Raw genomic sequence first — 27,438 nt, 5'->3', positions numbered from 1 at the left:
GGTTGAACGTGGAGAGAAGTCACGCCTTTCTGTTTGAAGTATAGGACAGCCGCTTTTGCGTATTACAGCAAAACAACATAGAGACCTCAGCCTGGGGTAGGCGGCGACAATCACGTTGTTATGTTTAAGAGCTCCGAAGACCTATGGAAGGATTACTTAAAAAACTCGTAACTTAAAGATCACATTATCGCATCGCCTAAAGGTCGCACCGGCATCTTTAATTCAATAAATAACAAAACTGTAACTTAAAAAAACGAATAACTTAAAGATCACATTATCGCATCTCTAAAGGTCGCACCGGCATCTTTGATTCAATAAAAAACAAATTATACTTGAGAAAATGTTACTTCAAAGAACGAATTGTTTCTAATGTTGATTGATTATTATTAAATATGCGAAAAACATTATTTATAGTAGATCTTTCAACGCCTGACGGTCAATAAAATTGCCTTCGTTATAAGCTTAATAAAACTCTGAGGTCTAATGAGGGTCAATACGCGAAGGAAATTATTTGATTGTAGGGTAGGCAGAGGTTCTATGAAATTTGCCCAATTTGAGAAGATATCTTACAATTAGCAATCTGGAAATAAACTGAGATATAATACATATTTTCTGATCCGAACAACCAAGGAGAATCAATATAAGTTTACTAGCTGACCCGGCAGACTTCGTAGTGCCTGAATCGATATATAAAAGACCTAAACTTTTGCATAAAATAAACTTAAATCAAACAAAAGGAATCTGTTCGACGGGGGACACATGAAAGAAAAAATAAAATTGTTATTTTTATTTATATTTATTTTTATTTTTATTTTTATTTTCTTTTTATTTAAGAAAATCATAAACGTGCGGACTTAAGCGTAAATGGAATTTTAATATATTAATACGTGAAGCAAAAACTTTGTACCCGTTTTTACGGAAATTGTGCGGACGGAGGACTATAAAATTTCACACACTTATAGAGAATATAGAGAAGGAGTGCAGAATGCTAATATTTTTTTAAATTATGCATAAAAAAGATATTAAATCAATAAAAAAAAACATTACACACACTACCATATATTTGACACACACACGCATGCATACTATTTGTTTATTGTCAAACTTTTCTTATTGCTTATAGTCAAAAGTGTGGTCAAATTGAGAATGGGTTATAATTATATTGTTTATCTTTATTAACATTAGTCTAAAGTGTATTCTTGGCGAAATCTGGGATTAAAGAAGTTTAATAGTCTTTGATAATAGAATCACAACAGTATACAAACTTATAATTTCAATTAATTATAGTCGAATCTCGATTACCGGTGAAGCACTACTTTTATTTATAATACTTTTTATTGAAATATTTCATGCTATGTTTTTTGGTTACGAACCAAACGAAACAGTTAAAGAACAGTTAAATTTATTCAACGCTCGAACCCGTGACGTTTGTAAAGGTGTGCAAGGTCGTAGACGCGGCCGCAGGTGCGATGACGTCATCGCTATGTAGACCTAGTAAGGCTTAGACATACATTTCGTAAGCTTTTTTATTTTAAAAAATCGTCGTGGCCTAAAGGGTAAGACGTCCGGTGCATTCGTGTGTAGCGATGCACCGGTGTTCGAATCCCGCAGGCTGGTACCAATTTTTCTAATGAAATACGTACTCGACAAATGTTCACGATTGACTTCCACGGTGAAGGAATAACATCGTGTAATAAAAATTAAACCCGCAAAATTATAATTTGCGTTATCACTGGTGGTAGGACCTCTTGGGAATCCGCACGGGTAGGTACCACCACCCCGCCTATTTCCGCCGTGAAGCAGTAATGCGTTTCGGTTCGAAGGGTGGGGTAGCCGTTGTAACTATACTGAGACCTTAGAACTTATATCTCAAGGTGGGTGGCGCATTTACGTTGTAGATTTCTATGGGCTCCAGTAACCACTTAGCACCAGGTGGGCTGTGAGCTCGTCCACCCATCTAAGCAATAAAAAAAAAAGCTGATGCCAACCCGATCTCTTTTGCAAATACTGCTCATTATATTACTTTATATGTATATTGATTTAACTAATTAAGTATAGATTCATTAAAATTTTTAAAAGATGGATTGAGTATTCCATAACTATTTAGCAACTACATGTGATACGAGTATCAATATGTAATATACTTATAGAATATTCTGAGGAGTCGTCTAATATGATCTCATCTTCTATTACCACCCAATTTTATGGAATACTTTAGCAATTTTATCGGTTTTCGTGAGTCTTAAACGTAATTAAAACTAGTTTTCCGATTCAAATATTGACGAATAGCATCTCAGTCTTCTCAGCGATCACAAAGCATGAAGGAAAAGTTCGGGTATAAATACAATAGTAATTAATCTAGAAGTAGTTAGAACTTAAGTTCTGCAACTTTACTGATGGTAGGATCTCTTGTGAGTCCGCAGGGGTAGGTAGCACCACCCCGCCTATTTCTGCCTTGAAGCAGTAATGCGTTTCGGTTTGAAGGGTGGGGTAGCCGTTGTAACTAATATAAGTTCTAAGGTCTCAAGTAAGACCTTAGAACTTATATCTCAAGGTGGGTGGCGCATTTACGTTGGAGATGTCTATGGGCTCCAGTAACCACTTAACACCAGGTGGGCTGTGCGCTCGCCCACCCATCTAAGCAATAAAAATAAATAAAAAACGTCCAGCACTGCACTACCCTCTGCATCATCATGTCCTAAAAGTTTTATTCAAAAATACTTTGATTATCAAAAGTTATTTTGATAATCAAAGTTTTTCGCTGCGCCCTCTACGTTGCCACTGTCGATGAGCGATGTTAATTGTTTACCAACACGTAGACTGTATGATCGTCTGCAATCGATAGCAGTAAAACTAAATGTTGAGTTGTGAGCATCTGCATCAGCCGTAGAAGGTTCTTAGTTTTCTTAACTCTATGTTTTAACAATAAAATGCCCGCCCCTATGCTCGTCCCGACGCGACGTCTCGCTAATGAAAGTTAAACAGAGCGACATGTTTTTTATTTTAAATATTTGTCTTCACGGGTTATTGTTTGCTTTAGTTGGCGGTTAATCGCTGTTCGTTCTGATGGAGGCTGGCCAGTCGCGGTCCGTGATGACTCTGTACAGCAATTACAGTTCACATTTTTTATTTTTTACTAGCTGACCCGGCAGACTTCGTAGTGCCTCAATCGATAAATACACGACAAACAAAAAGAGTCCGTTCGACGGGGGATACATCAAAGGGAAAACAAAATTGTTATTTTTATTTAATTCTGAGCATTTTCATAATTATCTACCTTTTAAACCTTCTCTGGACTTCCACAAATAATTCAAGACCAAAATTAGACAAAATTGGTCCAGCGGTTCTCGAGTTTTAGCTAGACTAACGAACAGCAATTCATTTTTATATACATATATAGATTGCTTAGATGGGTGGACGAGCTCACAGCCCACCTGGTGTTAAGTAGTTACTGGAGCCCATAGACATCTAGAACGTAAATGCGCCACCCACCTTGAGATATAAGATCTAAGGTCTCAAATATAGTTACAACGGCTGCCCCATTCTTCAAACCGAAACGCATTACTGCTTCACGGCAGATATAGGCGGGGCGGTGGTACCTACCCGCGCGGGCTCACAAGTGGTCCTACCACCAGTAAAAAATCACATATTAACATTGGGTTACTTTATTCGTACTTAATAAACTTAACCGAAACTTAGAACTTAGAATCTTAGAACCTAAGGCTGAGACTTAGAAGCTCTTGTCTCAAAGAGGTTGGCGGCATTTATGTTTTTGTTATCTGTTCCGGTAACCACTTCACACCAGGTGGGCCGTGAGCTCGTTCACTGGTCTAAGCGATTAGAAACATTATGACTATGACTGTGGTTTATGCAGTCTGCAGATAAAACTTATAATTAATGTAAAATATTACATTAAAAGTTAATCTAATATATAAAATTCTCGTGTCACAATATTCGTTCCCATACTCCTCCGAAACCGCTTGACCGATTCTCATGAAATTTTTTATGCATATTCAGTAAGCCTGAGAATCGGCTACTATCTATTTTTCATACCCCTAAGTGATTAGGGTTGTCCACTCCTAAATTTTTTTTTTATTTGGACTTTTTTTTTGTTATAATGAGGTATTATGTGGTTGAATGAGGTTTTGTTATTTTTATTATGTATTCCCTCATCGTTCACAGCACTACATACCTCTTTCACTCATTTACCACATCCTTACACACTTACAATAAGTTAGTTTTTTTTCTACAATATAAATTTTTTTTTTTTTTTTTTTTTTTTTATTGCCTTTGTAGGCAGACGAGCGTCCGGCCCACCTGATGGTAAGTGGTTACCGTCGCCCATGGACTTCAGCAATGCCAGGAGCAGAGCCAAGCCGCTGCCTACTAAATTCCCTAGACATCTTATATATGGCAAAACAATGTTTGCCGGGTCAGCTTGTAAGATATAAAAGAGTAAAAGCTACACTCGTATACATATAACTCAATGAAGCTTTATCATCGGAAATGTTTTTTATTATCGAAAAGTCGAGTTAAATACTATTCGATTAGGCCTTCCTCTTTGACTGTCTTCAGTTAATTAAATATCCTTACGTACTTAACGTTTGTCTGTAAGTTACTATGTTATTGGTTTTCAGAGATTAAACTACCAAATCAAATGCTTCTCTCTCTTCTCTCCCTTGAATAATGTTTACAAATGCATTATTAAACTAAATTTAAAGGTGTAGATACCTTAGCCGACCACTTTAAAAGACTCATAAGCTACTGATGTAGATTACGGATGTGGACTAACAATGATCTTAATTTTTTACTTCAAATTTACCAGCTGTATCTTAGATATCAATAAAACTATTCATGATGACCATGATAGGCTCAGGAATTCCGTATATTCTGCCGTCTTAAGATACGAGCTCTAATACTGAGGCTTACGTTAGGAGTCTCGTTAGAACTGCAAACACAGCAAGGTGTTATATATTTTTTTTAAATAAATAGGTTCAATAACAACAAAACTACCACTATTTTGTTGTTTAATAGGTACCACCACCCTGTCTATTTCTGCCGTGAAGCACTAATGCGTTTCGGTTTAAGGGTGAGGCAGCTGTTTTACTGTAAAAATTGCTACTTATGACTGAGGTCTTAAGAAGGGCGACGGTATTAACGTGGTTGATACCTTCGATACCCGCTGATCATCAGGTACGCGGCTAGCTCATCCACACATCTTAGCATAACAAAAGACGTATTCACAAATTAAGCTCAGATTCGAATTTGTAAATGTGAAATGATTATTGATTGTGCTGTACTTCCGTAAGTAAAGTTCAATCGACTGCTAAACAAACACCATCAGTGACATTAACAAGGCCAATGTTATGAGCTTGTAGAATATTCACTATCGATTAATACTGCATAGATTGAGTGTTTAATAATGTTCGTCAGTCAAACGACAGTCAAAACCGGCAAATGAATAACATTTAGCTTTAGGAATTTAATAAAAACAGTATTGTAACATTATTACTAGTGGCAGGACCTCTTGTGAGTCCGCGCGGGTAGGGACCACCACCCCGCCTATTTCTGCCGTGAAGCAGTAATGCATTTCGGTTTGAAGGGTGGGGCAGCCGTTGTAACTAAATTTAAGAACTTAGAACTTATATCTCAAGGTGGGTGGCGCATTTACGTTGTAGATGTCTATGGGCTCCAGTAACCACTTAACACCAGGTGGGCTGTGAGATCGTCCACCCATCTAAGCAATAAAAAAAAATAAAAAATATATTAAGTAAGTCCGTGCGTTATTTTTATCTGAATGTATAAAGTTGATAGTCGCTTCCATCCATACAGTGCGCTAAATGCGAGTTTTTTAACGTTCTCGATTGCGTAAAAGTTAACTCAAATTTGTTTGGAGTTGGAACATTTGCCTACGTTGGCCGCTAGGGGCGCTGTTCTAAGTCCATCGAGCGATCGAGAAGTTAAACCATCCGGCTTTGGAATGAACTCCCCTCCACGGTGTTTCCCGAGCGCTATGACATGTCCTTCTTCAAACGAGGCTTGCGGAGAGTACTTTATGGTAGGCAGCGGCTTGGCTCTGCCCCTGGCATTGCTGACGTCCATGAGTGACGGTAACCACACACAACACACGAGCATACGGCCCACCATCAGCATGGGCCGTATGCTCGTCTGCCTACAAAGGCAATAAAAATAAATAAATAAAACTCACACTAAGCACACAGAGGTTCCGTCAATACATCGCAAGTTGTAAGCGTACGTACGTGTCGCGCTCGTAACCTCCGAGGACCGGTTCACTAAACGATCACACGCAAAATTGTGTAATGTTTGTACTAGCATTCAGTATTCCTCTCCATGCTTTTATGAGCATATCCATACTGATACTGTGAAGGATTGTATGTTTTAATCGGCTTGTATTCTTTTTTGTTATTTCATAACGCACATATCGATTATTTGGAAATTATTTTCATCAGGTTGTTCACTTTGATTTCGTTCAAAAGTTCACTAGTTTGGTAATTTTCTAAATTAATATAACTGGAAAAAAAATGTCATCCAAGTAAACGTAATAGCGTATTTTGTTATATTCAGTTAAAATTATGTATTTTACTGCTAAAGTCGGTTAATGTCCAGATACTTTAATTATGTCATCTACGACAAGTTCGTAGTCGCAATTGAGACCCGCAACTTGAGATTCAATTTCCGTTTGAATGGTCAACGTGATTTATGATATATGCCAAATAAAGGATATAATGCTTATTAAAGATTCCTTTTCATATTGGTGCGATTTAATAGGACACGATCAAATGAGTTCGAGGGACTCAAGGTAGACACGGCTCGGATTAGCGAGTAGTTTTTTCATCATCTTTGAAAATATTCAACATTTCTACCGATTGGGATTTCTGATTTCTAAATCAAGATATACGTAACAAGCTGTTTGACAATTGAATATTTATATAAATTAGGGGTTACCAAACTTATTTTGTCTACTGCCCACTTTGAGAATAAATTATTTATTAGCGACTCCCTTTTTTCACCTACTTAGAAACCACTATAGCGAGAGCTCAGGTATCTAAGAGTCCTTCTAGATGAAATTATAAATTGCCTCCCAAGCCACACACCTACACACAACGCCCCAATTTTTTTCTGGGTCTCTTACCGCCCCACTTTGAGCCCGCAGCACCCACAAGGGGGCGCTATTGCCCACTTTGGGAAAGGCTGATATAAATATATATAGGTACATTCCAAGAAATGGTATATAATAGAGGAGTATGGAAGGAGAAAACATGTTGCACCGACAGGTGGCTGGGAGAAGGGCAGGAGAATGATGAATGATGATGTCACCCACTTTGAGAAATAAGTTCTAAGTTTCAGATTTACAGTACAACGACTGCTATCAAACTGAAACCCACTACTGCTTCACGGTTGAAATTGGCAGGGTAGTGGTATTTACTCCTGCGGGCTCAGAAGACGTCCTACCACCAGTAATTACGGTTTTGATTTTTAGTATACGACTAGCTGACCCGGCACACTTCGTAGTGCCTAAATCGATAAATAAAAGACCTAAGCTATTGTATAAAATAAACTTAAAAAAAAAAACAAAAGGTATCCGTCCGACTGGAGACACATCAAAGGAAAAACAAAATTGTTATTTTGATTTAATTCCGAGCATTTTCATATTTTTTTACCTTTTAAACCTTCTCGGGACTTTCACAAATAATTCAAGACCAAAGTTAGCCAAATCGGTCTAGCCGTTCTCGAGTTTTAGCGAGACTAACGAACAGCAATATATATATAGATTATAAATTATCCTTCGTCGTGGAAGTCATTCGCGAACATTTGTTAAGAGCATTTTAATAGAAACATTGGTACCGGGATTCGAAAACTGGTACAGTCGCACTGGGAACGTACCGTCTTATCCTTTAGGCCATAAAGACTTATGTTGATAGTTTGTTAGATTAGATTATGGAGCATTTGTGTAGTTCTAATAAATTAGAGTACCGGACAGTCGGAGTGCACGCGGCGCACGCGGAATCAGTCGCTGCTTACAAAAATTCCATCAGATTACTAGCAGTGCCATGCAGAAACCTTGGAAGGATTAATATAAAGATACTTGTCGTTAACGTATTAACCGGCTTTGTGAAATTATTAACAAAAATAACACACGAGTCGTCGAGTTATTTTTCCTTGACTAATATTTTTATTATTGATTACTCAAATGAATTATTTAAAGTTGTGTATTAACTTTTACAAAGGGTGGTTAGGTTTCTTGTATTTTTATTTATTTATTTTTTATTGCTTAGATGGGTGGACGGACTCACAGCCCATCTGGCGTAAAGTGGTTACTGGAGCCCATAGACATCTACAACGTAAATGCGCCACCCACCTTGAGATATAAGTTCGAAGGTCTCAAGTATAGTTATTATACAACAGGTGCCCCACCCTTCAAGCCGAAACACATTACTGCTTCACGGCAGAAATAGGCAGGGTGGTGGTACCTACCGGCGCGGACTCATAAGAGGTCCTACCACCAGTAATTACGCAAATTATAATTTTGCTGGTTTGATTTTTTACACGATGTTATTCCTTCACCGTGGAAATCAATCGTGAGCATTTGTTGAGTACGTATTTCATTAGAAAAATTGGTACCCGCCTGAGATTCGAACACGGGTGCATCGCTCAACGCGAATGCACCGGACGTCTTATCCTTTAGGCCACAACGACTTCAGAACTTCGACTTTTATCAAGGTGGGTGGCGCATTTATTATGTAGATGTCTATGGGCTCCAGTAACCACTTAACATCATGTGGGCTGTGAGCTCGTCCACCCATCTAAGCAATAAAATAATAATAATAATATAAAAACAAAAAATATTTTAGAAAAGAAGAGTTAAAGTGCAATACCACGACGACTACAGGTTTCTTGTAAATGATTGTTCGTACACTTATATGACATCAAGGATCAACGATTATGGACGCATTCTTGACCACATTATAAGCACTAATATTATCTCGAGTTCTGGCGAATGCACACAATACAAAACAAACAAATTCTTATCCACAAAACAAATTCTTTAATATAATTATATTCGTTTGCAGTATCTATGTATATTCATTTGACGGAATCTTTGAAGGTAATTTTCAATAAATTAGAGACGGTCTAATATCCCGACCAGGAAAAAAACTATTAATTTAATTTATAGTTAGGTGCACTATTAAAGACTAGATGAATGAGAATTCACGAGATAATTGGAGTCGCTGTTAAGGGCATGGTGATAAACTATCGTAAAACTACATCAATACGTGACTTTTAAACTCATTAAGCACCGAAATACAATAAGCGTTTGTAAAAACACTAGATTTTAGTAGCTCAGTCTTGAATAGTTTGTGCCTTTGTGGCCAGGATCTATTCAATGTTTAACAAAGAATATGATATGATAGCACGGGCTGCTCAAAAGGAAACGTAACACTATTACGCGCTCTATATGTCATGAATGTTAAGGAAATTTAATCCAAGTACACACCAAAATAGAATTTTTTTTACCAGAATACTTTCCTGATACTTGCTCATGAACGACTTCCCGACGAAGGAACTAAGATTGTGTAATAATAAATGTTATGTAATGTATAATATTATTATATATTTGCATAATTGCTCTAGTCAGTCAGTATTATAATAACCTTCGTTAGGTTCACACGGGTAAGTAGTTCCAACCTGCCTATTTCTGGTGTGAAGCAGTCATGCGTGCTTGAAGACTAAGATAGTCGTTATCTATATATCAATAGAGGTTTCATCGTCAAAGTTCATGGTGTCATCGGTCTAGTACTATAGAGGATGACTGTATAAATGAATTCAAAATAAAATGTACAGAAAGAGATAGATCATTATATCTATTACTTACAGGAAACACTTAGTTGACGTTTATACATTTAATTAGTGGCATAGCCAGAGATTATTTTTCCAACCTATTCTAGTAGCCTCAAGGGGTTATTCTAGATTCACCGAACTAGTAAGTGAGCTCACGGGGCTCAAACCTGACGTCGTTGCTAATACTAACCCTAGCAAGAGCAGTGCTTCGCAGAATCTACCACCGGATCGGAAACGCGACCCACTGAGAAGATCCAGCGAGAAACTCAGTGGGCTGTGTCTGTGGGTTAGTTTACTCGCCGAGCCCATTCTCGCAAGCGACGGGTTCGACGAGAACGATGACCGGAGCCAGAGATAGTTCCGCTATAGTCTGCCGTTGATGTTTCTCGAAAGCTCCCGACCTTCACCCATTAAAGCAGACAATAGTGTCTTATGAAATACATACTATTTAAAAATCTTTAAAAAACGGCACCATTTATAATATAAAAAAGCGTCAAAAACGTATTGTTTAAAATGACACACTTTTGAAGAGTTTCTTTTAAATATTATTGTATTTATTCAATTAATTTAACTACCATAGCGTTACACAACTCATTGTGAAATTACATTACAACGTTTATGTTCACATATTTACATGTCGACTTTTATTATATATTTACATTTTCATTACTTTACTAGCGGACCCGACCCGAAAATTACACTTTTTTGAAAAATAAAATTTTTTTTTTCCCCTACCTATGCTGACAGCCTTGAGAGGCTATATCAGTATTACCCTAGCGTGTAAGTGAGCTCTCGGGGCTCAAGCCGGAGGTGTTGCTAACATTAGCCCTAGCAAGAGCAGTGCTTCGCAGAATCTACCACTGGATCGAAAACGCGACCCACTGAGAAGATTCGACGAGAAACTCAATGGGTTGTAAATTTTGCATTTGAACACAGAAATGATCATTACGAGGGGAAAGGGTATTTTTTACCTAGAAAAAAGTACTATTACCAAGGGATAAAACGGTCAAGACCGTCGTCCGACATAACCAGCCGGCCCATTGACAGTAATATATAGGAATGAGACGCTTGGACGTGTATAAATCAGTAAATGCGATATGCGAGTCTGGGCTACTGGAACACCTACTCTAGAATCACTCCATATTGCAAGATCCACATTAAGTAACTAATTCAGAATCGCCCTGTACCTTTTTTATATTATTTTATTACCTTTGTAGGCAGTCGAGCATACCGCTCACCTGATAGTTACCGTCGCTAATGGACATCAGCAATGCCAGCGGCATAGCCAAGTCGCTGCCTACCATGGAGTACTCTCCACAAGCCTTGTTTGAAGAAGGACATATCATAGCGCTCGGGAAACACCGTGGAGCGGAGTTCATTCCAAAGTCGAAGGGTACGTGGCAGAAAAGATCTTTGGAACCACAATATCGATGAACACAGCGGTTCCAGATAATATGCATGAACTCTGCTCCGGTAGCGGGAGGTGTCATGGCGAAAAGAACCTAGAATTAATGTTGATGGCAGAAATAAGAGAAAGAGAGATGTTGCAAAAAAACTTCCACCACAACTTGCCTTTTTTTTGCTGTATGGGTGGACGAGCTCACAGCCCACCTGATCTTAAGTGGTTACTGGAGCCCATCTACAACGTAAATGCGCCACCCACCTTGAGATATGAGTTCTAAGGTATGGTATGGCAAGGTATGGTGACAACAGCTGCCCCGCCCTTCAAACCGAAACGCATTACTGCTTCACGGCAGAAATACGCAGGGAGGTGGTATCTGCCCGTGTGGACTCACAAGAGGTCCTACCACCAGTAATGCTTATCTTATTTTGATGTCGTAGCCGTCAATTTTTATTAGCAATGTGGTGATAATGTTAATGGCATAATTGTAATGATTGTTTACTCGCTGTAAGCATTATTAGAATGTTACATATCGTAAATAAGTGTGAATGTACGTGACAACTTAGCTAGTTATAAAACAACACTCGGACCTAATTTTAGTTATGACTTCTTTGTGGGTATAGAAATAAAAATAATTGGAACGAAGTTCCTTATCGCGCGTTGTGAAAGGGGGCTAGACGGAAAAAATTCTTACGAAAAGTTGTCACGACACTTTTTAGATCCGTCATTCTGACCAATCAACGTGTAGGCGCTTATCGCGTGACATTGCTCGTATCCGATTGGTCCGCGTAATGAGTACAGTTTCTCGAGATAGCGTTTCAACAATAGTAATTTAGTTCATAGTATTGTTTTTTTCTTCTTCATAATGCCGTAATTTATTATTATAACTTAAAAAAAAAAATTACAATTCCTTCACTAATTAATCGAAAGGAACTTCGTTCCATCCGGGTGTCCCTTGACACCTCTGAAGTTTTTTTTTAATTTATAGTTCGTCTGCTATTGAGCACGGACTTTGAAATCTGTGCGTGGTTTTGAGAAGGTATTAACTTTGAAATGATAGGGTGTAATTATACTAATCAGAGAACTATTTAAGTAAGTGGTGAATATGATTAAAAGCAGGTGGTGGTTGATAAATCTAATGTTGATATTGATTTTTGTGAATGTGTTTTTTTTTTCATTTTGTCGTATAGTCAGATTTTTTCGGACTATTTCTATTGGATCGTAAATACCGCTTCAAGGAGTATGTGATTTTATTAAATTAAATGCATCTGACTATCGTATAATATACTTTCAGAAAAAAACTACTTGCGAATTCTTTTTTTTTTTTTTTTTTTATTGCTTAGATGGGTGGACGAGCTCACAGCCCACCTGGTGTTAAGTGGTTACTGGAGCCCATAGACATCCACAACGTAAATGCGCCACCCACCTTGAGATACAAGTTCTAAGGTCTCATGTATAGTTACAACGGCTGCCCCACCCTTCAAACCGAAACGCATTACTGCTTCACGGCAGAAATAGGCAGGGTGGTGGTACCCACCCGCGCGGACTCACAAGAGGTCCTACCACCAGTAATTACGCAAATTAGAATTTTGCGGGTTTCATTTTTATTACACGATGTTATTCCTTCACCGTGGAAGTCAATCGTGAACATTTGTTGAGTACGTATTTCATTAGAAAAATTGGTACCCGCCTGCGGGATTCGAACACCGGTGCATCGCTTCAACACGAATGCACCGGACGTCCTATCCGTTAGGCCACGACGACTTCGAATATATTTTTTACTGTATATTTTTTGTATATTTTTATATTTTCCATCTAGTTTATATATTATTTAGATTTATTGTAATAAATCTCACCTTAATAATGATTGCATGGATCTATGTTATGTGCTGGAATCAATTATAATTTAGTTCAATTCGAAATTTACTTGAATAAAACCTTTTTGTTTGTAACATGAGTAATTGCGCTCACGCGAACGAAGCTGCGGCCCACCGCTTGTATTGATATAATAAAATAAAGAAGTCAAATATTTGACAACGTCATATAGGCACACCGCTATCATTATCTAATTCTGCAGTTTGTTGAGAAAGATTAACGAGCCGAATATGTCTGAGAACATTTTTATTGTACGGTTGATGTTTACACTTTTCTGCATTCAAAATGCATCTGGATATGTAGCTGTTCACAGCAGCATCAGTGTCTTTGAAAATTGTGGTCTAGAAATCTCCTTCTATATCGTGATATGGATGCATCCACTCGGATATTCAGGGCTGCTTCAACATTCAGACTAAGCAGGGCAGAGCTGTTTTTATATGATATGAAGAGAACTTCAACTATTATTCTGATTGGATTCTTCTAAAGATTTGGCTCCTTATTAACCGGTTTTCGGTACCAATACTACGTCACATTTAGAACCAAGTTTGGCCTGCATAATTGGTGCACGCTCTGCATGCTTTGTATAATTTGGATAAATGTGGATTCAGGACAGAAGCATTTTCCTGTGTGGTGCCCGTTCTCCTGGGGTTCCGGGATCTTCAATGGGTGTAGCTTATTTGGCTTTTTCTGTATTGCTCGAATTAGTAAAAAATATGCCAAAATTTAAAGGCTCGCCAAAATCAGTAAATTATCAGTAATTCGTAATCAATTGGAAGCTAACAAATGTATTGGGTTTAAAAACATTTCGATTACACAATTTTGCATTTATTAATATGCTATACTTCCGAGAAACTTTATTTGTCTAAATTCATCATTATCCTGCCCTTCTCCCAGTCACCTGGGGTCGGCGCAACATGTTTTCTCTTTCCATACTCTTCTATCATATACCATTTCTTCGCTCACTCCCCTCCTACCCATATCGTCTTTCACACAATCCATCCATTTCTTCTTAGGTCTACCTCTTCCTCTAAATCCTTCCACATTCATAGTTTAACAACCTCATTTTCATTTCGTCTCATCACATGTCCATACCATCCCAAACGTGCACTCCTCAGCTACTCTGTCACAGGTGCCACTTTCAGACTTCCTCTAACATATTCATTCCGTATTCTATCCATTCTCGTTCCTCCACACATCCATCGCAACATTCGCATCTCTGCTGCATGCAAATCTATTTGTCTAAATTATTATCAGAATTTTTTTTTATGGAATGTATGCTACTTATAATTAATTAAGTAGTAATTTATGTTGATTTTAAATGCTTTCAACTTGCATTCAATCAATATTTCAACTGAAGTTAACATTAATCTTCAGTTTCATTTGTCTAACATTCTGCTTTTGTACTATTTTTTGTATCTTTTTCTTCTATCCTCAATAACGCTTGATCTACTATTCTCTCTTTGGTTTTATGCCCGATCTTTTCGGCTTCTTCCACGGTATCAGGCAGTTCAATGTTGGCCGTTTCCGGCATGAAGATGGTGAGAGAACCAGCTACTAGTGAGGTTATACCAAAAAGTAGACTTGGTAGACCAGACCAGTAGGACATCTGAAATATTAAGTACATTTGAGTTAACTTTCGCAATAAATTATAGTGACAGATGGTATTGTACTAACTAATGTACACGACGGTCGGACTCATTGTCAACCAATTTTAAAGAATAGTGTTACAGGTCGCCAGCAAAGGGGACTAGTGAGAACGCTATTGCGCCCTTATAACTCCAAGAATTGAAAACATAGTGGTAAATTGGTCTTTGCTACCTACCTTATGTGCCTCACTTTCCGGCTCACGCAGGTGCTCACTGGGCATGGTTGCTTCGGTGAGTTCCTGCACCGGATCGGAGCCGAGCCGACGGCAGAGTGCCACCATTGTGGTTGCGACTTGGACACGGCGGAGCACACGCTCGTCGCCTGCCCCGCATGGGAGGGGTGGCGCCGTGTCCTCGTCGCAAAAATAGGAAACGACTTGTCGTTGCCGAGTGTTGTGGCATCGATGCTCGGTGACGACGAGTCGTGGAAGGCGATGCTCGACTTCTGCGAGTGCACCATCTCGCAGAAGGAGGCGGCGGGGCGCGTGAGAGACGCACAGGCCCGCCGCCGTCGAGCGGGGGCCAGGGAGGCGGATATCGCCCACGCCCTGGCCCTCTAAGTGTTTCGGGTCCCCTCACATGTCGGCCTGGGGACCGGCGAAGGGGGCCTAAGAAGACGACGTGCAAGCTGCTGTGCACGCGTTTTATGCATGAGCATCCGGGTGATGGAAGGCCGGCTATCCTCAACCCACGCTGGTTCTGACTCAGCGGGGTATTCCGTAGGATAGACCATTCTAACCGGCGCCATCTAGGCGGGCTTCGGATAGCCTGCCGACCGAGAGGGCTGGTGGTCGTGGCGCCGACCGGCGCGGACCGCCAGTCCGGCGTCCCGAGGGGGAGGGTGATGGGAGAGATGTGCTCCGCACTAAACGATTCACTTTCCCCCCCCTTTGCCTTTTCATGAGTTTTGTCTCATGCGAGGTTTGGACGTTGGTTGTTGAGAGACAGGAGGTTTTAGTCGGTTCGACTCCGACATGCCCCGCCCTCCATCCCCAGTGAAGGGCGGAAGTCCGGCGATTTCCTCCTGACAAAAAAAAAAAAAAAACCTACCTTATGTAATTCACAGATCTACGCACTAAGAGTGTGATCTTGCTTGCTTCACGGCCATAAATATGATCAAGTCGTATACCAAATGTAATTTGGATAATTTAGTGTTTACCTTACCATCTTTTTAAGCTGCGTTCACAATGTTAACATTACTTAAGCATTATAATTGAAATAAACTTACAAGAAGTGGGGTTTGCGGCGCCACCAAAGATCCAACTCTTCCAAAAGCCGAGCAAATTGAATGAACAGAGTTCCTGGTGTAAGTAGGAAACAGTTCTGAAGTATACATATACACTATGTTGTAAGAAAAGGTGGCCAGCATTTCAAAGGCCATGAACAGACATAGGCCTACCCATGCATATCCTGGAATAATATAATTAAAATAAAGTATCATCACATCAACCGTTAAGTGCCTGGTCCTGAACATAGATCTTCGTTATAGATGTTCGGTATTTTCTAGGATTAATCGTCTGGTATCCCTTAGGATATAAGAGGCTATTCCGGCTATGCGCGGACGGGTAGGTGAGCTCACGAGCTCAGCGAATTTGCTAACACCAGCCCTAGTAAGAGCAGTGCTTTGCAAAACCTACCACCGGATCGTAATTGCGGCCTACTGAGAAGAGAGAAACTGAGTAGTCTGTGTCTATGCGTTAGTTCGCTCGTTTAGCTCTTCGTCGTAATAGACGAGTTCGATGAGGACGGTGACCGGTGCTTGAGAGACCTAAAAGCACTGAGAGCAAGTCCGGGGGATTCGTCGATTGTTTCGGGTGACGGCGGCTTTGTGTTGCCCCGTCGCGGTAAGGAGTCTGCATCTGCCGTTTTCAGTAACCTTGGTTATATCCTAAGTATACCGTTCCAGCAATTAGTTACAGGGGTTCTTAGCGGGTTCAGATTAACTTATGCTTGGCTACGTAAAGATTGTACTAGATTTTTATTTACTAAATTCAAGACTTAGAGTTGGGAAATTGAAGTCGTCGTGGCCTAAAAGGATAAGACGTCCGGTGCATTCGTGTTGAAGCGATGCACCGGTGTTCGAATCCCGCAGGCGGGTACCAATTTTTCTAATGAAATACATACTCAACAAATGTTCACGATTGACTTCCACGGTGAAGGAATAACATCGTGTAATAAAAACCAAACCCGCAAAATTATAATTTGCGTAATCACTGGTGGTAGGGCCTCTTGTGAGTCCGCACGGGTAGGTACCACCACCCCGCCTATTTCCGCCGTGAAGCAGTAATGCGTTTCGGTTCGAAGGGTGGGGTAGCCGTTGTAACTATACTGAGACCTTAGAACTTATATCTCGAGGTGGGTGGCGCATTTACGTTGTAGATGTCTATGGGCTCCAGTAACCACTTAACACCAGGTGGGCTGTAAGCTCGTCCATCCATCTAAGCAATAAAAAAAAAAAAGAATATATTTGACAAATATAAAATATCTATACCTTTAGGCACAAAAGGCTGTGAAACACAAAAAATGCCTCCAATCAAAAATGATGCCATCAAAGGTATCTTCCTCTTGTATTTAGAAAGCGCCAACCAATAGAAGACATTGGCCGGAATGTCCATTAGCATCAACAGTGCGAAGTTGATGTATTTGTTTCCATCTATGAACACAGAGCTGATCATCATGCCATAATTGATCAGTGTCATCGTGAACCACCACACCATGCACACCATAAACCTCTGCATCATAATTCTGGATTTGAAAGTTTTTAAAAGCGCTTTTTTGTCAGTAATGTTTTTTTTGTCTTCATCAATATATTCCAGTTTACTTAACATTGCTTTATCAATTTTTACACCGTTCCTTTTTGCTGCTTTCGTGATAAGCTGTGTAGCTCTCTCGTTTTTGCCTTTACTGACCAGCCAACGGATGCTTTCGTCCAAGAAAAACGCATATGTCAAGATGATGAGCGTAGGAGCGTAGATTACTCGGAGGAAGTGTCGCCAGTATGGTACGGCCCAGGCTATGAACGGCATCACAATTTGCCCTAAAGTATAACAGTTGAGGAGCACCATTTGGTAGAGGACGGCTCGTTTCTTTTCTACTAACTCGACACCTTGGAAAATAAAATAATCAATCAAAAATCAAACGAACTGATTAAATTTTTAACAATGCTTACCAAAGCAGATTTTAGAATTAAAGTGATGAGTAAGAAGTAGTAGTTTTAATTGTTTGAAGCTCTGCTGACGCTGAAACTTCTGGTTTACTTAAAATAATTATCTGTATTTTAAATCAAATTTCTTAGCGGTGCAAATTAGTTAAATGCAATTTAGCAGTTTTTACGTTTTTCAATCCAAACAAAAAACCTCAAGTAATTTACAGGTCATGGAACTACGAACTGGACTGAGTATCAAACACTAAGTAAATAATTCAGATGCGCTCTTTTGCCTATGTATTCATCACGCATTGGGTTCATCATTCTGTCTACTCCAGTGCGAAGCTATTACTATACTTGCTAGTACTATACTACATTTTAATAGTGGTTATAGAATTTAATTTGAAACATCCAGCCTATCCAGCACACGATTAGGATACCCACCGCTGTGGTTTTTTTTAATTTATTTATTTATTACTTAGATAGGTGGACGAGCTCAAGGTTCCCCTGGTGTTAAGTAGTTACCGGAGCCCATAGATATCTATAACGTAAATGCCGCCACCCACCTTGAGACATGAGTTGTAAGGTCTCAGTATTTAATAGTACAACGGCTGGCCCGCCCTTCAAACCGAAACGCATTACTGCTTCACGGCAGAAATGGGCAGGGTGGTGGTACCTACCCGCGCGGATTTACAAGAGGTCCTACTAAATAGGCAGGGTGAGTGATATATGAGCTTTGGTAACAATTTTAAACCAGTAGGCCGTCAGTACGTCCTTGTCTAGTACAGAAAAAATAATACAATAGGAGTGAACTAATTTCTGATACTTAACGTACTCAACATGAACATGGGCGAAAGCGCATCTCCGATAGCCGCTTCTAGTCCTTCTAAAACTATGTAGATCCAGAAGGAAGTGGAGAAACTCTTGCTGATACCTAGAACAGCTCCCATAGTTCCAGCGAATACTGCTGCCGTTTTTCTACCAAACCTAGAAAATAATCGACGGTCTTAAATTCAAATTCAAAATCATTTATTTCAACTTAGATGTCAGTATATAACACACTTGTTGAATGTCAAAATATCAATAACAATGTTAACTCTACCACCGGTTCCAAAAAAAGCCACAGTCCTGAGAAGAACTGGCGAAACAAACTCAGCGGGCTTTTTTTTTTGTTTTTTCTCAATGTAATACCTTAATTTTATTTCTTAATCAATTTTACTATTTTATTATTGAGAACTGGTGGTAGGACGTCTTGTGAGTCCGCACGGGTAGGTACCACTGCTCTGCCTATTTTTGCCGTGAAGTAGTAATGCGTTTCGGTTTGAAGGGCGGGGTAGCCGTTGTAAATATACTGAGACCTTAGAACTCATATGTTAAGATGAGTGGCGCATTTACGTTGTAGATGTCTATGGGCTCCGGTAAACACTTAACACCAGCTGGGCTGTGAGTTCGTCCCCCCATCTAAGCATATTATTTTTTTTGTAAAATAGTAGCGTAGATAAATTGATGCGTCGTACAGTCGATCTGATGCTTTGCTATGACCACATCTCCGACATTAGATTAAAGTGTTAGTTTCATTGGAATAACGGTGATAGTTAGTTTACTAAGGACGGACCAATTTACCTTTACCTGTCAGATAATTGACCCTGGACTAGTTGACCGATCATGCTCCCGAAACAATGGACAGTTCCGACTAATGTCTGCTTCCAGTCTTCGCACGCCAGATTGAACTAAAACCAAAGTAGATCATTTTGCTATCTGGCGTTATGTTTATATTTTACTATTTCTACCACTAGCTCATCTACACTATACCCTAAACCAGTTTATTTATAGTTTTGTGTGATTGAAGTTTCAATTAGATTAATTAAATAGCCATTATATGCTTCAAATGAGTTTTTGAAAAAAAATTTTTTTTTTCATCATCCGACCGATTTCGGCCATGGCGACCACTTTGACTCCTATCCGTCGATTTGGCGCTAGTGCGCTCGAAGATGGCTTATATAGCCTATCTTCGCGGCAAAACTCCTTGCACATTGAGGGCACGTAAGCACGCCGTTCTTATAATTATAGGTTATGGCAGCAGGAGGGCGGGCCTTCAACTGGTCGCGTTTGTAATCAAGGTCAGCTACAACATAAAAGGAATATAATATTAATATTTTTTTTTTTTATGATTGAAAGTTTACTGGTGGCCCGAAGGCCTTTCCAGTTTCACCAGGACAGGTGGGCGAGCAAAGGCTCAGCCAAGAGGGGTGGGATTTGCTAACAACTGCCCGAGCGCCTCCGAAGGAGACCTAACAACTCAAGAGCAATTGTTTCGCGAATGAATCTACTACCGGATCGCAATCGCGACCCGCTGAGAAGATCCGGCGAGCTCAGCGGGCTGATGCATGGGTTAGGTTGCACGTCGACCTCTTTGTCGAGTTCGACGAGTACGGTTACCAGGGTCCCTAAGCCTGCCCCTAGTATTAGAGCTGAAGGCATCTAATGCAAAGGTTATTGGATCTGATGGATCCGTAAGGACGTGTCTAGGGCGTCGACGGTGACTGGCTCCTACATGATCAGGATTCGGGGAGTAGTCAGCAGCGGCAACGATAAGGCGATTATCATGACGCATAGCCTTATCGAAGTATCGTTCCGACGCTGACTTCATGTATTTCCGAATTGATTCGAGGCCCAGGTCGTCGTGTAGGTCAACGTTCCTCACGAACCACGGAGCTCCGACGGCTAACCTGCAAAAGCGGGATTGTAGAGATTGAAGGGTGTCTATGTGTGTGCGGGCCGCGTGAGCGAACACCACACTCGCGTAAGTCATGACGGGCCTTATGCAAGTTTTGTAAAGTGTCACCTTGTTCCGAAGGGACATTTTACTCCGCTTACAGATCATGGGGTAGAGTCTACCGAGAATAAACGCGGCACGGTCACGGACTGATTTTATATGCGGGCGGAATGTCATCGATGCATCCAGGGTAACGCCCAGGTACTTGACCTTCCTAGTCCAGGGTATGGGTTGTCTAAAGAGAGTAATCGGGGGTGTGAGATTCCTCCTCCTAATCCGGGAGGAAATCCGTGTGGAGCTTCCCCTCTGAAATAGCACCGCAGTACTTTTCGCTGGGTTGATGTCTATGCGCCATTTTCGGAACCACTGTCCTAGGGCTAGGGCTGCGCTCTGAAGCTTCTTCGCGATTAGGGACTTATTTCTACTAGAATAGTAAACAGTCGTGTCGTCGGCGAATAAAGCTAAATGGGTCGGCGGCGACCGGGGAATATCGTTGACGAATAAGCTAAATAGGAGGGGTGAGAGGACAGAGCCTTGCGGGACTCCAGCTGTGAGAGGTCGTGGGGAGGAGCGGGTTCCCTCGACTCGATATCGAAAAGAGCGGTTCGACAAGAAGTCCCGTATGATGAGCACGAGACTATCCGGCACGCCCATGTTGAATAGTTTGAAAATCAAACCATTGTGCCAGACTTTGTCGAACGCTTTTGCGACGTCGAAGAAGAGAGCTCCCGTGTATAACGGTTTTGGTCGATTAAGCCCCACAAGAATGTGCTCCGTGAGGCGGTGCACCTGTTGAACGCATGAGTGATTTGTACGGAATCCGAATTGTTCATCGATGAGAATGCCCTTGGATGAGACGAAGTCTCTGAGGCGTTTGTAGAGCAGACGCTCATACAGTTTGCCTAGAGACATGAGGAGGCTAATCGGGCGGTAGCTCGTCGGATGATTTTTTGGTTTACCGGGTTTATGTATGCCGATAACGTCCGCTTCTTTCCACACCGCGGGAAAGATACAGTTCGCCATAGCGGCATTGAAAATAGATGCCAACATCACGATGAGTTGGACGGGTAGAAGTTTAATAACGCGGTTAGATATACCGTCGGAACCGGGAGCCTTGCGAGGACGTAGGTCTTTGATCAAGTCTTTAACTTCCATCGGGGTGACGGGTGGTAACGCATCCGATGGTGGCAAGGAGGCTCTGCGTTCTACCTCACTGTCTACTAATTCTACATGAACAGGGTCCACGGATTGAGTGCTGGGCGTGCACTGGGTTTGCAATGTATCGGCCAGCAGCTCTGCTTTTTCATCATCATCGAACGCCGCGAGTCGGCCTGAGGGGCCTACGAGGGGGGGCATAGTTACTACCGTATCCGATTTGAGAGTACGAGCTAAGCGGTAGTAAGACCTTTGGGAGGGCGCGAGTCTTTCTAAGAAATCAGACCATCTGGCATCTCGGACTTCGGCGATGCGAGACTTTACGTCGCGTTGTAGGGCACGCATTCGAATACGATTATCCACGGTAGGATACCTATCGTAGGCGCGGATCGAGGTGTTCTTAGCTCTAAGGAGTTCCCTAATATCGTCGGGCAATTTGAAGCGGTGAAGGAAGTCCTCCGCTACAACTTGCTTCGATGACCTATCTAATGTCGAGGTGATGTGTGACGTTAAGATGTCTATGGCTTCAGCGGTATCCTGAGGAGACGGGGTAGAGTCCGGGCTCAACGGGAGCGATGGTGGATCAGATTCAGCCAAGCTGATGCCCAGCGTGTGCCAATCCACCACAGTCCTCGTGACGGGAACGGAATCGGGAGCGCGACCGAGCTTCATAACGACGGGACGATGGTCTGAATCTAACTCTGAAACTACTTCGATCGAGTGTAAGCGCAGAGTTACGTTTTTTAATAACGCTATGTCGAGTATATCCGGGCGATGCGCGATATTTAGCGGGAAGTGAGTCGGGGTTAGCGGAGCGACAATATCGAAGGCGAGATCATCGACTAACGCGTCAAGCCGGCTGCCATTCGGTGTTGTGGTGTGTGAGTTCCACCTGACGTGTTTACAATTTAGGTCGCCCGCCAGAATGACAGAGCTTCCCATGCTGAGCAGCGCCTCGATATCACTGCTTAGAACGATCTTATCCGGTGGAAGATAAACGGACGCGATAACGATCGGCGCGTGTCCAGTCAGTGAGATTCGGCATACTGATGCTTCGATGTTAGAAAGCGCGGGGGGGTCGAGTGGGACGCAGTGCAGGGCTCGTCTATAGTAAATGACGGTACCACCACCACGAGCAGTGAGCCTGTCGTTCCTAACCATGTTATAGTTCGCGATTTTAGGGTCGTGGCGCGCGGGCTTAAGCAGGGTCTCCTGCACCAAAAAGATGTCAATTTGATGGTCACGCAAAAAATCACAAACCTGATCACGTTGATTTGCGAGACCGTAAGCGTTAAAAAATCCTATCGTTACGGATAGGGGCTTTATTCTACTTATGTACGCCATTGATTACCGGCGGAGCGAGGGGAGGACGTACGTAGTTAACGACGCGTATACGTCAGCGTATTCTTGCACAACGGCGATGAAGTGTTGTGCAGTGGAGGCGGCGCGAATGGCGTCACCCAAAGCATTAACACGCTCAAAGTTGATCGACTGAAAAAAGTCGATCGCTAGAGCGAGATTATCGGACGCGGTCGGAGTGCTGGTCGCGGGGGAGGAACGAATCACGGGGGAGGGACGTATCGCGGGGACGGGACGAATCGCGGGGGAGGGAGCTACAGCCGTGTTCGTGTACGGCAACGGTTTAGCCCAGGCCGAGCCGCTGGGCACCGGCGCCGGCACGAAGGCAGGCTTAGCCTTCGGCACAGAGGGTGCCGTGGCTTTGATGTCAGGGCCGGAAGCTCGGAGGCGGTTTTGACGCGCGACGCGGCGATTTATTTTAGGGGCTCGGGGGCATCCACGGTAATTCGCGGGGTGACCCTGTGTTCGGCACAGGACGCAGCTAGGTGGTTCCGTCGCGGTTTTTTGATCGCGAGTGCAAAGAGTCGTGGCGTGATCGTCCAAACACTTGACGCATCGAGGGCGCGCGTGACAATTACGGGAAGAATGCCCGTACAACTGACAATTGTGGCACTGGCTCGGAGTGCCTTTTTTATGAGGGGTTTCCACGGTGATTCCGGAAAGCCTACAGACAGTTCGGACGTTAAAGATTTTCTTACCCTCGGGGGTAGACTGGAGGGCGACGAGAACCATATTGTATGGCTCCCTCCCGCGTCCTGTGTGCATGCGGTGCACGGAGTTTACGGGTAGGCCTTGTTCGAGTAATAATATTAATAGATCCTGACAATACACACCGAGCGCACAGTCTTGTTGAATGAACAGATACGGCCCTCGACAAATATTGGATGTAGGTAAATAGAGCTAACCTCCGCAATGAAACTTCTTGGGTTTTCATAAATCCATTCGTCGCATTCAGTGTCGCTGCTCATATTAAGGTGCATGCAGTCGTTAATAGGATATTTCCGGCACTCTTTGACAGTGTCTCCTACTTGTAGACTGTTTGTTTCCATCCACGGTGTCAAGTATTTTGGATTGGAGGCGTCGCATTCAGGGATTTTGCACCTGGGAATGGACACTTTAGTATGATTGGCCTAAGTATGCTGTCAGGTATTTGAAGTCGTCGTGGCCTAATGGTTAAGACGTTCGGTGCATTCGTGTTGAGCGATGCACCGGTGTTCGAATCTCAGGCGGGTACCAATTTTTGTAATGAAATACGTACTCAACAAATGTTCACGATTGATTTCAACGGTGAAGGAATAACATCGTGTAATAAAAATGAAACCCGCAAAATTATAATTTGCGTAATTACTGGTGGTAGGACCTCTTGTGAGTCCGCGTGGGTGGATACCACCACCCTACCTATTTCTGCCGTGAAGCAGTAATGCATTTCGGTTTGAAGGGTGGGGCAACCGTTGTAACTATACGTGAGACCTTAGAACTTATATCTCAAGGTGGGTGGCGCATTTACGCTGTAAATGTCTATGGGCTCCAGTAACCACTTAACACCAGGTGGGCTGTGAGCTCGTCCACTCATCTGAGCAATAAAAAAAAAGGTGACGCGCTTAGCATGACGGGACTGAATGCGAAAATGTTCTTAATTGGATTGAAATAAAAAATCAGGTACCTGTAACCAACATCTTCGACAGCAAACACGTAGTTGACGTTGTACATAGAATTAGTGGCGTAGACCAGGGACAGCATCACCATAGTCAGCAGCTGATGTTTCCCGAAGGCTCCTAGCTGACCCAAGACCTCATCCAAGTGAACTTTTTCTTCTGGTTGATCAGACATGCTGAATACGCTCTTGAAACGTCCAGTCTCCCCAATTTGCCTATTCTTTACCACTTTTCCTCCAGATATTTTCTTTGACACTCTAACATGTCATTCACGACAACTTTATGGAACGAATGCTAAATTGAGTGTTGAGTTGTGCAAATTTAAATAACGATAGCTTGCATGTTATGATATGATGGAGATAAGCAAAGAAAATCAAGTTGTTATGTCAAGACTTTGATTAAATATTGTCTCGCATCGCGTAACAACATTATTTCGGGGTTTAAGCTGTAAATGATGTTTTAAGTTTATAAGTGCAAATGAGATTTAAGTTTTAAATTATTTTATTGTGGCTTTTACAAAAGATATGGTTAGGGTATATTTGTGATTTTAGACGCACTAATGCGTGTGATTGTCGTGATTATGCGTAATTGTAGACCAACATAATAAAACATGTTTCAGCTTTAAGCTGATTTAGTGATACCCATTTAAAAAAAATATATTGCCTTTGTAGGCAGCCGAGAATACGGCCCACCTATAGGTAAGTGGTCACTGTCGCTCATGGTCAGCAATGCCAAGGGCAGAGCCAAGCCGCTGCATAACATTATTTACCTGGAACCACTGCGATTATCTATAGTGCGTTTACAGGGATTCTTTTTACCACGCACCATCCAACCCTGAACTCAAACCCCTCCAGGGTTTTGACATGACCCTCTTTAAACAGGAGCAGAGTCCTCAGGAGTAGCTTGGCACTGCCGATATCTATGAGTAACTATCTCCCATCAGGTGGGTCGTATGCTCGTCTGCCTACAAAGGCATTAAGAATATATATTCCACAATATTCCTCATATCCATTAAGTTCTGGGTCATGCCCGAACATACAAACATACAGATATTCACAAGACTTGCATAGGTAAAGATTTGTTTTTAAATATGTAGGTATAATAGAACACGCGTCTTACCATAATCTTTATGGACTAGCTTTAAAGACTAAGATTCATTGGTATGTGTGTAGGAACGTGTAGAGATAAATATACCGTTTTAATGTATTCTAATTGTGTGGTATTTTGAAGTTATCCTAGCAATTTTTTACTGGTGGTAAGACGTCTTGTGAGTCCACACGGGTAAGTACCACCACCCTACCTATTTCTGCTCTGAAGCAATAATACGTTAGAAGGGCGGGACAGCCATTGTACTCTTAAAAGTGAGACCTTAGAACTCATGTCCGGTAACCACTTAGCACCAGGTGGGCCGTGAGCTCATCCACTCATCTAAGCAATAAATAAATAAATATACGTAGATATATACAGATTTTCGACAAGTTGGAGGTGTAAATTGCGTATTAGCCTTTCCGGAATCCGAAATGGCTAAGTCACTTTATAAAATAGTGTTGGTGGGCCTTCAGAGACGATAACAGTTTCCTTTATATTTTTTTATATAATTGTTTGTTACTATCTTTTGTTGCACAATGGAGTGACATATTCACTAGGTGAATAATCTCCTTAAATAAAGATATAAAAAAAAAACTCAAAAGTGGACAGTTACAAAGAAACAAACACGCGATTTTAGATTCTGATTCTAACGCGAGCAGAGATCGACCGGTCGTTTCCAAGGCCTTCCTCAATTCGGATTTGGTGATGCCCAAGAATATGTTAGGTCTTCGAGCGTGTAGACCTGGGTTCTGAACAACAATTTGCGTCCAAAATATCGTTGTTACCTTCGCCGAGTCTGTTCGAATCAAAGCTCCTCACAAATTTAACATTTCTATACTTTTCTATTGTAACTTAGCTATTTTGTGTTTTGTTTCGAAAATTTAGCACCATTGAAAACAAATGTTCACTATTTATTTCACTGTTCGGTTATTATTTATATTTATATATTTCAGTTGTGTCTGCCTGTCTAGGACCGCGTCTTTCATTAAACTAACGCTTATCTTAAACTAACAAGGTTATTACCTTTAACTACAGTCTGACCACACGCTTAAAAAGTGCCATTAGTTAATCATTTTTTTCATAAAGTATAATTAAATGTTAAAAATAATTAATTATAATTACTTCAAGTGGACACTCAATGTCCAAATTTAAGCGAATAACCAAAATATATCTCATACAAAAATGCCTTCATTAGTAATTTTAAAGTATATTTAATAATTTTAACATTTTTCACATCGCAATTAAAATATTGAAGTGACACAATTTTTTATGTATTTACAATCATACTATTACTATGGAATCATATCATTTTTGTAAACATATCCAGAGTGACCTCCATATTCTTATACCACAACTATTTCTGGTTTGAAGGATTGGGAAGCTGTTATAGAATTATTATTATTATTATTTTTTTATGATTACTGAAAAGATAGAAGATAGCTGTTATAGAATTATTATTATTATTATTTTTTTAT

General features: G+C 41.2%; 2 protein-coding genes across 6 annotated transcripts in view; one reads left to right on the top strand and one right to left on the bottom strand.

The window, feature by feature from the left end:
- Nucleotides 1-27,438, top strand: part of LOC101737057 (protein prickle) — a 358,717-nt gene that overhangs the window by 5,318 nt on the left and 325,961 nt on the right. The gene's annotated exons all lie outside the window — the stretch shown is intronic.
- LOC101736399 (solute carrier family 22 member 1) lies at nt 13,368-26,958 on the bottom strand. 2 transcript variants are annotated; one of them, XM_038017607.2, is made up of 8 exons: nt 26,749-26,958; nt 24,883-25,319; nt 24,125-24,320; nt 19,559-19,659; nt 18,765-18,916; nt 17,276-17,890; nt 16,013-16,194; nt 13,368-14,744 (listed from the first exon to the last, which is right to left on the bottom strand). In XM_038017607.2, the coding sequence occupies exons 2-8, from the start codon at nt 25,047-25,049 to the stop codon at nt 14,523-14,525; spliced, it is 1,635 nt and encodes a 544-aa protein (XP_037873535.1). In that variant the 5' UTR covers nt 25,050-25,319; nt 26,749-26,958; the 3' UTR covers nt 13,368-14,522. The 2 variants fall into 2 exon arrangements, with proteins under 2 accessions (XP_037873535.1, XP_062529845.1); XM_062673861.1 differs by having other exon boundaries at nt 24,053-24,320; nt 24,883-26,955.

This window comes from Bombyx mori, chromosome 19 (genome assembly GCF_030269925.1).
Source record: "Bombyx mori chromosome 19, ASM3026992v2".
In the NCBI taxonomy this organism is placed as follows: domain Eukaryota; kingdom Metazoa; phylum Arthropoda; class Insecta; order Lepidoptera; family Bombycidae; genus Bombyx; species Bombyx mori.
Note: the sequence above shows the minus strand (reverse complement) of the source record. Positions and strands in the feature narration are given on the sequence as shown.